The sequence below is a fragment of the Peromyscus eremicus genome, chromosome 2, assembly GCF_949786415.1.
Source record: "Peromyscus eremicus chromosome 2, PerEre_H2_v1, whole genome shotgun sequence".
Taxonomy (NCBI): domain Eukaryota; kingdom Metazoa; phylum Chordata; class Mammalia; order Rodentia; family Cricetidae; genus Peromyscus; species Peromyscus eremicus.
Window position 1 is genome coordinate 134,331,052 of NC_081417.1, and position 13,787 is coordinate 134,344,838.

Genomic DNA, 13,787 nt, shown 5'->3' on the forward strand with positions numbered 1-13,787 from the left:
ATGCGGGAGGGTGGGGAATGGAGCGGTTCTTGGGGTACGTAGAAGGATCCTTCTGGAGGGGAACCAAAGAGTGCTTTTGGGGGTCCTCGAGAAGTAAGGATAGGGCTTGAGAATGGATCTGATTAAGGTTGTAGGGGTGGCTGGCGGGAGCCCACGCCCTCATGGGTCTAGGTAGAAGGTACTTCCCCATCCACCCAGCTCTTGCTGCACCCACCCTCCCCTCTGCTTCATGGTGGGAAGTGGTGAGGGGGGAGGCGCTGGTGCAAAGGCCAGACAGAGCTCCTGACCACCCAATCTCCTCCTTCCTTCACCCTGCCACTCTGCGGCTCCTCACTGATTCCCTCCAGGTTCGGGTAGGACACGGGATGGGGTCGCATCTTGTGAATCACCAACTCTCCTACCCCCACCCCCGCTGGGGCCCAGGAAGAGAAGGCTTAGAGATTCAACTGTGGTTCTTCTGTTCCCATAGCAACGGTGCGGTTGTTTTTTGCGAATCCACTTTAATCATCCGTACTTTTCGCTCCAAACTGTGACCCAGGCTCTGAGCCTCAGGGTTGAGGGACAGATGGGGGTACAGCCCTCCACAATCCTGGCGACTCGGGGAAGGTCAGCGCGGGCGGACGGGCGGGGCGCGCTGTTGTGGCCCAGACTCACAGGCCACCCCATCCCCACCTGAAACTCTGGCTGTCACTCGGTGCCAGCTGAGCCTATCGATGTCCAAGGTTCTTGAGAGGGGGCGGGCCTTATGCAAATCGTGTCGTCTTCGAGAAGCACATAGTGATACAAGAGCTCGGGAGGCGGCTCCAACGCGGACCTTACAGAGCCCGGCGTCCGCCTGCTAGCCAGCCCGGTCCCAGCGGCCGCCCAGGCTCGGAGCCATCCAGCGAGTCAGCGAGCGGCCTCAGGTAATGCGGGTAGGGCAGGGCCCTCGGAGCACCCCCGCGGGGCGGAGGCCCTGAGCCCCTCCTCCTCCGCGTTCCCCTCCCATCCTCCGCTGCTCAGATCCATCTTCCTGACCCTGGGTCTGTCATAGGTGGACAGCCATCTGGTAGGCCCGCCTTGGGCAAGGGACCACCTGCACTTCAAGCCGGGTCCCCTGTTCAAGGAAGGTGGTACGGCTACCTTCTTACCCCCAGCTCAGGTAAGAACAACCATTCCTCACGCCCCAGTGCAAACGCACACACACACTACACACACACACACACACACACACACACACACACACGTGGGGGTGTGGTGTTGCTGGTGGTAGCGGAGGTTTCAGTCACCCTGTCTCCTGTTGCCTCTGGAGACGGTGGTTTGCCTAGCCCCGTGGAAACCTCTACCTGGAGGTAGCCCACACCCACACCAACAGTTCAGTCATTCACACCTCGGGGTCCTGTTCCCAAAGATACCTCCATAGGAAATTTATTCTCTGATCACACTACCTCTGCCCTTATGCTGACGGAAGACCCCCAATGTCCTACCCCAGGCATATTCAGCAGCTCCTCTCTAGTAGCCCCCAACTAGACGGAGATCCCATGTTCTGCCTCTTGTCCTCTCTGGAGCATGAGCCAGGGATGATTCTTCCAGGAGACCACCCCATCGCTCCAGTCTCCATACCTCCCTAACCCCTCATCTCTTTGTAATCGGCTCTCCTCTGCCCCTTTTGTCCTAGTTGCTCCCTCTCAGCTTCCCGTTGTTTGTAGAGATGAAGCTCTACATCGTCTGGGTGGACTCGCTTTCTCCTTCCCCTGAGTCTGAACCTGGAAGGAGAGGAGTCTGGTGTAACTCTTGCCTTTGCCTGTGTCGCTGCTGGACTTTAGCCAAGCCTTTCCCCTCTCCGATTCCTCGTGAGATGGGGGAAAGAGCGTGGCAGAGGAGGATTACACGAGGTGGTCTTGAACAACCTTCCAACTCTGACATACTCTGGTTCCACGGCTGATTATAGGAAAAGAAAGCTTAAACCATTAGGATATTTCTCAGAGGAGATCTGAGAAGCCCCAGCCCTCACTGTAGGGGGCATCGTTTTTTACTCAAGCCTCCTACACATCCTGCAGGGTCGTTCTCTTAAGGGTCTTTTCCAGACCACCAGATCACCCTGGCATGAAAGCTCCAAATTGGAGGTGGCCAACCCAGCTTACATCCCAGGTGTCACTTTTGCCTCTTATTATGAAGGGGAGGGACAAGACCTGGCTGTTACTGCCATTGCTGCTGCTTGGAGAAGAGCAAAGGGAGGAGAGGGAAAGAGAAAATCTCCTGACCAGGGAGCTGCTGTCACCATGGCAACCGCCTCAGCACCAGCTCCTCCGAAGCTAGGCGAGGGTGTGGGATTATTGCCTCCTTCAGCCCCTCCTACCTTCACTTCCACCTCTCCACTTGAACCCTAGCCCTGAGCCCTCTAGAAGAAGCCCCTGAGCAGAGAGGGGCAGAGGTTTAGAGCAAGGGATGCCTCCTCAACTGGAGGGACAGTCTTCCAGAAGCCACCACCACTCCAGCAGAACATGCTCCCAACTAGGCTCTGGTCTTTGCTTTGCAGCTGATGGGCTCCAGTTGACCTTGGGTGAACCTTTCCTTTCCCTGACTCTGGCTTCCATTGTTTCTGAAGTAGGCTTGATAGGAGATCACAGATAAACAAAACAGTGTGACATAGTACCACAGGGCATGCTGCTCTTCTCTCATAATCTAAATGGCATTCACTGAACACGACTGCATCCTAGGCTCTGTCTTCAAGCTTCTGCAGGATGCTCATGTGCAGGCACAGAGGGAAAGCAGGAACCTATGGGAAGAGCTTCCAGAAGACAGACAGGGACAATGGGGGAAAGGCACTTTTTCCCCTGTCCAAGATGCTCAGAAATAGTCAAAGTTGTGTTGGAAGGGGAAAATTTTACTGTTGGGCAGAAAGACCTGGGGACTCTTCCTGTTTCAGGCAGTACAAAGGCCTCCCTTGGCATCCTAGATCATTAGCTAAGGGTCAGGAGATTGTGTGTGGGGGAGGGTTCCACACCATAGCCTCACAAGGTCTGCCTATGCCCAGAGTGCTGAACCCATGCTCTTGCCTGATCCCTGCCCAGCTTGGAATGGGCAGATTGCCAGGAAGCAGGTGGCACTGAAGAAGTGAAGGCAGCTTATGTCTGCCCAGAGAAGAAAGGGCGGAGGGAGAGACACTATTTAAGCACATAGGTGAGGAGGGATCTGGCTCTGAGATGCCTGGCTCAGGGGGAATATGTGGTGATGCGGAGAGCAGTGGGCGGTGAAGATCAACAGGTGAGCAGCTTGAAAAAAGATTGTAGATGAGTCTGGAGTCAGAGGGTCTGGTCATGAGTGTGTGTGTGTGTGTGTGTGTGTGTGTGTGTGTGTGTGTGTGTGTGTTTGTCTACCCTAGCCTTGAGGTGAGATTCTAGAAGATCCTGGAGCTCCAGAGTGTCACCTATACCCTACACTGTAACTAGGGGAAGATCATCCCTTGGAACAGAGGTGTCAGGAGGAAGGCCCTTCCTGCGGGGCAGGTGAGCCCTGTGACTATGGGCTTGGCTTGGCAAAGAGCTTTGGCTAGCCTTCAGCACTGTGAGCGATATCCCTGCTCATAGACATAGCAAAGGTTCCAGGAGCATTTCAAAAGGAAAAAACACGAGACCCTATGGCAAGCCGGACCTGGAGAAAAGGGAAAAAATCTGAGAAGTCCGTAGAGTCTGTTTCCTTCTCCTTATACCCCACACCCAGAGGTGACGGAGGGAGGGCAGGAGGGAGAGAGACAGAGACAGAGACAGAGAGAAGTGGGGGCAGAGAAAAAGTTCAAGTTGAGGCTGAATCTGGCTGTAGTTGTGTTGATTCAAAGTTGCTTGTGGACATCCACTAGGAGGGGTAGATACTTTCTGCCTATCAGAGGTTATGGGCAGCAGTTCAGGCAAAACGGTCCCACTGAGACCACAAGGTCAGAGCTATTTTTCCCAGAAGGCAGGTGGGGCTAGAAAGGTCTGTGCTGAGAAAGAGGTCATGATGTAGAAAGGACAGGTCAAGCAGGGGGTCAGGATTCAGCCTGGATGCTCAGTGGAACTCCTCAACCAGCTGCCACTCTCGTCTAAGCCACTACCCTGTTTTCTTTCTTTTGCTGAAATAAGGGGATGATCTCCAAGGGTGCTGCCTACTTAGACTTTCTGACAACTGAAGAGAGACGAGGGGGGTGTTTTCTGGTCCTCACTGGGTCTTCAGCCAAGTAGGGGCAGGGCACAGGCGAGGACCCTGAAGACAGAAGGGTGAAAGGGTAGCGCAGAAGAAAAAAGAAAGGGAGCAGAAGGCGAGGACCACACAGACACCATGACACAGAGAGACGAGTGTTCTCTGACAGATTTGCAGCCTCATACGTTGACACCCTCCTACACATAGACCCAGCCCCTCATGCAGACACTCAGGCACATCCTACAAGAGCCACGGGAGAAGTTCTGCCTCCCCCAGCAGACACCTTTGCTTCCGGGTTTTCTAACTTCCTTACGCCTTGAGCTTACACAGTCATTGGGGGAGGAGGCAGCTGAGGATGGTCCCTCACTTCTGCCTCCCAGTGGTCCAGAGGCACCCTTGACTCTGACCCTGGTGCAATTTCAAGCTCCCAAAGATAGCATGCTTCCCCCTCCTTGGCTCCTCCTGTAGATTCTTCATCTTCTGGGGGTGGTAGGTTTGTAACTAAAGAAGGATGCTACCACCCTCACGGCTCCTTGATCTCATGACCCGGAAGAAGATCCTGAGGTCCAGCGATATCCTGTAACAGGGTCCATCTGCCTTGATTCCTGAGTTCATCTCATTCCTAAATCCAGCCAACAAGGGCTGCCAATGCCCCCTTTTAGCACCTCTCAGTCCATCCACATCTCTCCATTTGAACTGTGTGCCAAGCCCCTCCTTATACAGCTCACCACTCTCCCCCTCAAGTCATCTTTTATTAAAGATTTGTTTTTATTATTTTTAATCATGTGTAGGCTGTGTTTCTGCCTTTGGGTATGCACACGTGAGTGCAAGTGTCGGGGGAGGGGGGGCGGGGCAAGAGGTGTCAGATGCCCTGGAAATTGTTGTGAGCCACTTGACATGGGTACTGGGAACCAAACTTGTAACCCTCTGGAAGAGCAGCAAGTGCTCTTAGCCACTAAGTCATCTTTCCAGCTCCACCCTCAAGTCATCTTGCACATTGTAGCCGAAGGAAAATCCAAAAAAAACCTCTGGATTTCTAGGACGTAGATCAGGACCTGGCATATTGTGAGTGTCCTGTGTTATGGAATGAGTGTTAGCTTCCAAACTCTTGCTCTAAACCTCCAGGTTGGCAAGGATTGAAGGCTCTTTGTGGACAGTCATCTATCTCTAGAAACCTCTATGAGGTACTGAAGGCTGGCTTATCTTAGCTTTATCTTCATACCAAGTACAGGCCCCCAACAAATGCTCAGGGAGTGAATGGGTTAATGAAAAACAAAATGTAATCAGGGTCATCACTGCTCCAGGCTAGGACTTCTATTTGTACACAGGAAGGAAGGAGAGATGCTTCCTGTGTGGGGCCTCCAGGAAAGCCTGGAGGAAGAATTTGGGAAATGGTTCCTGAGGGACCTTGGTAGGAGAGGAGTCTACCCGGGAGGGAGGGTGCTGAATGCAGACAGCCCTTGCTAGCAGGAAGATTAGCTGAGGCTTTATGCTAGGGATCTAGGGAATTATAAATGATGGGAGATGTGAGGATGAAGATTGGGCCATACTGGACCACAAGTCACTGAGGGGGTCAGTTGCCACCAGGAAAGGCTGGAAATGTCCTTCCAGGAGGGGTCTGCTCTGGGGTGCAGGGTGTTGTGAGGGGAGAGGGAGTCCTACTTGAGAAAAGTTTACCCAGTGAAAATAGGCTTCCTATGAGAAGGAAGGCTGAGCATGCTGAAAGAAGGTGGAGCTTGGCTGATGTGGGTGGCTAGGGAAGAGGGGGGGTGTTCTGGAAAGAGAGATACTGACTTTAAGAAGGGCTTATGGGAGGGGGAGTGTGAAGAAAGGTCCAAGTTGGGCGAGGGTGGAGAACCACTTTGCCGGGGTGAGGTCCTAGCCTGGGCCATGTTGAGGGAGCCGTCTGTCCTGCAGGCCCACCATGGGGAAGAACAACAGCAAGCTGGCCCCCGAGGTGCTGGAAGACCTGGTCCAGAACACAGAGTTCAGCGAGCAGGAGCTAAAGCAGTGGTATAAGGGGTTCCTGAAGGACTGTCCCAGCGGCATCCTCAACCTAGAGGAGTTTCAGCAGCTCTACATCAAGGTGCCGGGTGGGGAGTGGCGTGGGGGGGGGGGCGCGGGGGACGGGTACTGGGGTCCGACCTGAAAGCTGGTGGGACTCAGAAGGATGGGGTAGGCGGGGAGGATGGGACTGTCGCTGTGCCCCAATAACCCGTACCCCTGCCTCAGTTCTTCCCTTACGGAGACGCCTCCAAGTTTGCACAGCACGCTTTCCGCACCTTCGACAAGAACGGCGACGGCACCATCGACTTCCGGGAGTTCATCTGCGCCCTCTCTGTCACCTCCCGTGGCAGCTTCGAGCAGAAGCTCAACTGGGCCTTTGAGATGTACGACCTGGATGGCGACGGACGCATCACGCGCCTGGAGATGCTGGAGATTATCGAGGTGCGGTGGGGCCAGTGTGGGCGTCCCGTATTCTTGAGCCTCAGGAGTCTCCTAGCTGCTCCCCGGCGATCTCCCACCACAGTTCTGCAGGCCCCTTGCTCGATATTTAACCCGTGGGGTAGATGGTGTCAGGTACCCCATTTTCCCAGATGAACAAAGGGTAGCATGTGGCTGCCCTCAGTGAATCAAATCTAGGGTAGCCAAGTTAATTCATTTGGTTTTCTAAGAAGTAAGTACTGAGATCTGGAGAGATGGGTCAGCATGTAAAGGTGCTTGCTGCCAGGTCTCACTACCTAAATTTGACCCTGGGACCTCACACGGTAGAAGGAGAGAACCATTTTCTACACGTTTGTCCTCTGACCTCAGACAGACCATGGTGCTCTCTCCCTCCCTCTTTCCCTCCCTCTCTCTCTCTCTCTCTCTCTCTCTCTCTGTATGTAAATGTTTGGCTTTTTTTTTTTTTAATTTTCCTTTAAAAAAGTATTGAGTGTCTGCCATGTGCTTTCATAGAAGACTTCTAGTAAATCAGAAAGTAAATTTGGGTCATGCCAGACAGTAAATGGTATAAAAAAAATAAATAAATAAGCAAAGGAAGAGAGCATGATGGAGGAAAATGGGGGACGCTGACTCTAAAGATTGCAGAGTGAACCACCCACGCAGGGGAAGTTGTGTTTGCATGGCTCCAGGTGTGGTAGGAGGCCAGGGCAGTAGTGGAGGTGTGAGCGGAGGGGAGAGTGACAGAAAAATGGACCCACAGGGAGCCGGGTTCCCATCAGTGGCTCAGGCCTGGGTAGAGGCATTGAGCATATTCTGAGTGTGGAGAGCAGATGATGGAGGAGAGTGTGGGCAGCAGAGGCAGGGAGACCAGTTAGGAGACTTCTGAAGAAATCCAGTCAGGAGCTGGTGGAGGCTGCCTTCGTGCACGCACTGTGGAAACGGTGGAAAGCAAGTCGACACAGGGCCCATCACAGAACTGGAGTTGGAATGTGTTGCTGAAGGATTGGAGAGGAGAGAGAAGAATGGCGTGAGAACTAAGCATGGTGACGCACTCCTGTAATCCCAACACTCAAGAAGCTGAGGCAGAAGGATGGTGAGTTCAAGGCTAGGCTGAGCAGCATAGTGAGTTCCAAGCCAACCTGGGCTACAGATGAAACATTGTCTCAACAAATTTAACAAAGAACGGCTTGAGGGTTTTTGTCTGTTTGTTTTTCTTTTAAATGTGGCAGAATGAAGTCGTTACTTGTTGAGACAGGGAATTCTAGAGGCACAACAGGTGAGAAGTGGATCAAAGAGTTGAGTTTGAGGCAAGATTCCTTTAAGATGCTCATTAGGTAGACAGTCTTTTTTTTTAATTGATTGAGTGTGTTGGTACGTGCCTTTAATGTCAGCACTCAGTGGACAGAGGGAGGTGAATCTCTGTGAATTCAAAGCCAGCATGGTCTACATAGTGAGTTCAAAGCCAGCCTTATCTACACAGTGAGTTACAGGCCATTTAGAGTTACACGATGAGACCCTGTCTCAAAAGGAATTAGTGTGGTGTGTGTGTGTGTGTGTGTGTGTGTGTGTGTGTGTGTGTATGTACATGATGGAGAGGGGTGCATTACCACAGTGTCATGTGAGGTCAGAGAACAACTTTATGGAGTCAGTTCTTTCTTTCCACGTTTATGTAGGTTCCGGAGACCAAATTCAAGTCATCAGGCTTGGGCAGCAAGCTCCTTACCAGCTGAGCCATCTAGTCAGCCCTAAAAAGCCAGCCTTAACAACCAAGTGTCTCTCTCTAGTGTCTCCCCCCTCCTCCAGTGTCCTCTGAGTCCACCCGCAGGTCCCTTTTATTCGTCCTCAGCCCTCCCTGCCCGTTGTGTGTTCACACCTCCGATTTGCTCCATCAGGCTATCTATAAGATGGTGGGCACCGTCATCATGATGCGTATGAACCAGGATGGGCTCACACCCCAGCAGCGCGTGGACAAGATCTTCAAGAAGATGGACCAGGACAAGGATGACCAGATTACACTGGAGGAGTTCAAGGAGGCAGCCAAGAGTGACCCATCCATTGTGTTGCTGCTTCAGTGTGACATGCAGAAGTAGAGGCTGGTGAGGGGCAGGGCCCCTGGCCAGGACAGGCATGGCACCTCCCATCCTGATGTCCTCTCTGCTGGCCCGTCCCCAGGGGGAGGGGCATTCCAGCCTCACTCCCTAGGTCCCCCACTCCTCTGCCCAAGCCTTTCTCTCCTCAGTCAAGTTCCGTGAGGGACCACCTCATCCTGCAAAAGAGATGGGTCCTCTCAAGTAGCCTGTCCTCAAAGCGTCTGTCACTAGCTCCACCTCTAGCCTTGGCCTAGAACCAACATCCTTTGGGCTTAGGAGAGTTGGCTTTTGACCCAAGAGGCGAGGTTAAGGAGGGGCTGAGGGCTTGCTTCGAAATCCTGTTGTTCCCAGGATTCAGCTCTAATACACAAAGCGGTCCCAGAGGCTCCCAGTCAAAGGGCCAAACTGGGTCTCTCCTTTCCAGATTCCTTGAGAGGTGGTCCCACCCCCTCGACTCTACCTGGCCCTTCTGGCCCCACCCTTGGGAACATCCATTGAGTCCCTTCTCCAGCTAATGCTTGTTGAGCACTCGTTCAATGCCAGGCACCTGAAGGTGCTAAGAATATGGTTGTTTACAAAAACACATTCCATGCCCTCTGAAAGCTCACAGGGTAAGGAGACAACTTCCAAGGGTGGAGGTCTTAGACAGGGATGTGAAACACACGGAGACGAGGGCGCAAGGCAGCTGGCAGGTTCTTAGGACAAATGTGTCCTTCAGCTAACACCACCCAAAGCTGCAGAAAGACTGAAAAAAAGCCCGAGGAAGTTTAGGTGCCACATGTGGGTAGAAGTTTTAAGAAAAATAAAAATTTATGTAATATTTATTTTTTTAGTGCCCTTTCAAAGAGCTAAGGCCATTTTATTAGACTATTAATATATACTCTATATTACTTGGTTTCTTATAAAAATGATTTAAATGAATATAAAAATGCTAATTTTCAAGGGGGGGAAATGTTTGGGCAAAAGGGGTAGGGTTACCACCAGACTTTGAGAACATGCACTCTCCCATCAGCAGTCTGCTGCTCCTGCTACTTCCTTTTTATTACCTTTTTTCAATTCCACAAGTGACTTTGTGTCGCACATTTTGGGTGCTGGCGTCAGAGATGGAAACGAGGTTTACGTTGAGCAAGGGTAGTCCGTACCCCACATCTCAGCGGCTTGTTTCTGAGTTTGGTTTGGTTTCAGGGATTGGCTTGTTCTTTCACAGCCTCAGATGGAGCTAGAAGAAAAGGATCATCCGGCCACTGTTCAGGCTTCTGGGCTGCATTTATGGACCAAATGCCTAAAAATATGCTGGGCACACTCCATGTGAAAGGCTTTTTCTGACCCCTCCACCCCAGATCTGCCAGGTAAACAAATCTGTCACCTTCCAAACTCACTGGCTTTTCTTTCTGAATTTTAGGGTCTGTGAGCTAACTATTGTGCTGCATGCTTTCCAGAAAAATCCACCTTGCTTTCTTCTAGTTCTTCACTTTACTTTCGCCTGTGCTTGTGATCAGGAGTTAGCTTTGATGTGCAGTGACAGTTGACTTCCTCTTGAACTGCTGTGAAACTGTCTCAGATGTTCTCAGCCAGGGTGGGAGTAGAGAATATGCTTGTGAAGCCGGGGTGTGTGGTGGCGGAGATTGCCCTGCAGGAAGGATGCTATTTGCCTCTCACTTCTGAGTGCTCACCTCCTTGCTGCTAGGAACTTTTGGAGATTCTCACCTGTGGTCCAAAATTCTGTCAGACCTTCCTTCTTGTGGCGTTTGGAGTAGCAAGGCACCTTCTTTCCATCCTGCCTATCCAGGCCACGTGGTGAGGCCGAGGGATAGATAGACTCCAGTGACGCCGGCAGGTGTTTTATCTAGGAATGCTTCACAGGGCTGTTCCACAGCCCTCGTGAACTGCCTGTTAAGTATGTCTTGTGCTGTCATCAGCACCGCAGAGAGAGCCCGGCACAGCTGGGACCTGAATTTTCTAGTGAAAAGCTTTTCCTGCCCTTCCCCCCTCCCCCCCCAGTGTTGAATCTAGACGAACTCACGATGATGACGACGAAGACACAGACTTTCTTGGCTTTCAAAGGCTTGTATTTACTTGCATCTCATTTTGTCCTCACAGCCCAGGGAGATCGGGGTTTTCGGGACCTTTACCCAGGCTTGGAAGCTAAGATTAAGGGTGGAGGGTGAGGAGGTCTCTTGTGTGAGAGCAAGCAGTCAGGAGATAACACAGTTGTTGAACTTGAATGCAAGGCTCTCTAAAAGGCTTTCCTCTGCCTCCTGCTAAGAAGCTTCTGAGGCTATGGTCTTCCAAAAAGGAGAAGGAGCTTGAAGTCTCCATTTTCAAGCATCCTCTTTTCTGCTTCTGGGCAGCTTTGCATGGACCAATGCTGGTCTTGGGGGCTGCTAACCAAATCCCGGAAGCATCTAACATTGTCTTCCCCACTCTCTTCCTTCCTGAGAAAACTGCTTTTGTTTTTCTAATCTGGTAGGCAAGTTCTGTCCCTGAGACTGGTCACTCCAGGGTTCTGGCCGCCTACTCATGGGCAGTATTTGCTACTTAGGCACAGGGCTTCAGATAGCTCAACAGGGCCCCAACTGTTTCTGCCTTCTTGCTGATGGGGGGAGCCACGGGCAGGTTAGGCCTTGCTCCCACACTTTCTTAGGTGTCTAGAGCACTGTATGCCCAGGAGACCGTGTGGTAGAGCACCCATCCCTGCCTTGAGAAGAGAGACAGGACTCCCATCTCTGCTCCAGCTTGAGAAGCACTTACCACGAAGCATAAGGTTAGCAGAGATCTATGCATGACTTGCGAAGACATGAAAACATACAGGCAGATAAAACATTGATCTATCCAAGTTCTCCTTTGAGGTTCTAGATCCGCTTACAGAAGTTCTGTGACTCACAGTGGTTCCAGATTCAGCCTCCTCATACCTGCTGTTCTCATTCATCCTTTCTGGCTAAGGGATGATACCCTTATTTCTCATCCCTAAAAATCATCAGCGAAGGCTGCTTCCCTCAGGTGCCACGGCCGTCCCTGAAGCTGCATAATTTACTAACTTCCTTTTAAAATTAAGAAGAAAACAAAAACAAGCCCATCAGCAAAGGCACTAATTCTTTTCTGCCCTGGCAATGGCAGAGCCTCAGAAACAGAAATCCATTTTCCACAGGAGGTCATGAGAGCAAGGAAAGAGAGTGATCTGATCCTCCTAGGCAGGGCAGTGGTAGGCTGACACTGTAAATAGTTTTACACAAAATTTCATTAAATCGAAAGTTATTTCCAGAAGATCCACCCTGGGTGAGGCTTTGTGTTGACTTTAGAAATCACCATGGGATTAAAAAAAATAAATGTTTCTTACATAGCTCCTTCATTGTTCTTAAAGAAATAATTCATGTGCTCAATTTTAAAGTCTTAGAAAAACATGGGATTTTTTTTCTAGACTTTCCAGGGTTTTCTCTTCTTAGCTTTGTCAGAATGTGGGGGCAGGGCGGGGCCTCCCAGGAGGCATGGATCTCTCTGCGTGGCGGAGGCTGGCCAGGTCCAGGGCCTTCTCAGCAGCAGCAGTGAGGAAGCATACCCTGTTCTCTCCAGATGTTCTGCTTCTAGCTGCGCCCACAGCAACCGTCTTCACTGGTCAATCCTGTGCCGTGTGGTGTGTATTTTTCCCCACTGACAATGAATAAAAGGTGTGACTGTGCTTCCTGTCTTCCCTGAGCTGGCTGGGCAGGGCTAGGGTGGGGCAGAGGGAAACAGGCCCCGAAGAGTTCACAGAGCACCGCAGGAGCCTCCTTGGGCCAAGCTAGGTCTTCAGTCTAGTGGGGAATCAAATCATATAGCATAGCGACCCACTTAAGCTACTTCAAAAAAAAAAAAAAAAAAAGGGAAACCGATCGCAAAGGGTCCCAATGGCAGGCAATTCAGGACATGTGGGCCAGGCTGGGGATGTAGCTCAGTTAGTAGAGTATTTACTCAGCATGCGCAAAGCCATGGGTTCAATCCTCCACACTGCTTAAAATGGATATGGTGGCACATGCCTGTAATCCCAGCATTTGGGAGGTGGAAGCAGGAGGATTAAGAGTTCATGGTCGCTGGGCGGTGGTGGTGCACGCCTTTAATCCCAGCACTCGGGAGGCAGAGCCAGGCGGATCTCTGTGAGTTCGAGGCCAGCCTGGGCTACCAAGTGAGTTCCAGGAAAGGTGCAAAGCTACACAGAGAAACCCTGTCTCGAAAAACCAAAAAAAAAAAAGCAAAAATATAAAGGTCTGGGCTTGGAGCTGGAGAGATGGCGCAGCGGTTAAGAGCACTGGCTGCTCTTCCAGAGGCCTGAATTCAATTCCCAGCAACCACATGGTGGATCACAACCGTCTATAATGGGATCTGATGCCCTCTTCTGTCATGCAAACATATATGCAAATAGAACACTCATATGCATAAAATATATAAATAAATAAATCTTTAAAAAAACAAAAAAACAAAAAAAAAGGTCTTGGCCTCCAAACTAGAACTGGTAACTGTGGCAACTGTGTCTCTCTCTTTTCAATCATGAGATGATGGGCTTTCAGTTTCTGGGTAATTACTTTGTAGTTTGTTTGTTTTTATTTTTTTGTTTGTTTGAAACAGGGCCCCACTCTGTACCCAGCCTGGCCTTACTCTCCAAATCCTCCTTTGACCTTTTGAGCTCTGGGATTACAGGAGTGTTCCACCATTCCTGGAAGGACGTTAATGGCAGGAGACACTGGTAGAAGGCATACCAAGAATCCAAATGAGTGGATAGTAACTGAAGGCCACGAGCCAGGCTAGGGTCCATACGTTGTTTTTGGGCAAATCAAGAAAAGGTACTCTTCTAAGTGAAAGTAAGTATGCAGCTAAGCAGCAAAAGCACCTTTGAATTTGTTACAAAAACATGGTCAGGCATGGTGATGCCCGCCTTTAATCCCAGCACTCGGGAGGCAGAGGCTGGCGGATCTCTGTGAGTTCGAGGCCAGCCTGGGCTACAGAGCGAGATCCAGGGAAGCCAGGGCTACACAGAGAAACCTTGTCTCAAAAAAACAAAACAAGGGCTGGAGAGATGGCTCAGAGGTTAAGAGCACTGACTGCTCTTCCAGAGGTCCTGAG

General features: G+C 51.1%; 1 protein-coding gene across 2 annotated transcripts; it reads left to right on the forward strand.

The window, feature by feature from the left end:
• Window positions 1–485: 485 nt before the first annotated feature.
• On the forward strand, window positions 486–9,517 carry Hpcal4 (hippocalcin like 4). Of its 2 annotated transcripts, XM_059256100.1 has the most exons (5): window positions 486–905; window positions 1,034–1,141; window positions 6,076–6,244; window positions 6,391–6,606; window positions 8,496–9,517. In XM_059256100.1, exons 3-5 carry the CDS (start codon window positions 6,083–6,085, stop codon window positions 8,691–8,693), a joined length of 576 nt encoding a protein of 191 aa, XP_059112083.1. In that variant the 5' UTR covers window positions 486–905; window positions 1,034–1,141; window positions 6,076–6,082; the 3' UTR covers window positions 8,694–9,517. The 2 variants fall into 2 exon arrangements, with proteins under 2 accessions (XP_059112083.1, XP_059112084.1); XM_059256101.1 differs by lacking the exon at window positions 1,034–1,141.
• The last annotated feature ends 4,270 nt before the right edge of the window (window positions 9,518–13,787 follow it).

Excerpts from the sequence above, each read along its gene's own strand:
- Hpcal4 (XM_059256100.1), top strand. The coding sequence starts at position 6,083 with ATGGGGAAGAACAACAGCAAGCTGGCCCCCGAGGTGCTGGAAGACCTG. Across the intron at positions 6,245-6,390 it reads TTCAGCAGCTCTACATCAAG|TTCTTCCCTTACGGAGACGC; the intron begins GTGCCGGGTGGG and ends CCCCTGCCTCAG. Across the intron at positions 6,607-8,495 it reads AGATGCTGGAGATTATCGAG|GCTATCTATAAGATGGTGGG; the intron begins GTGCGGTGGGGC and ends TTGCTCCATCAG.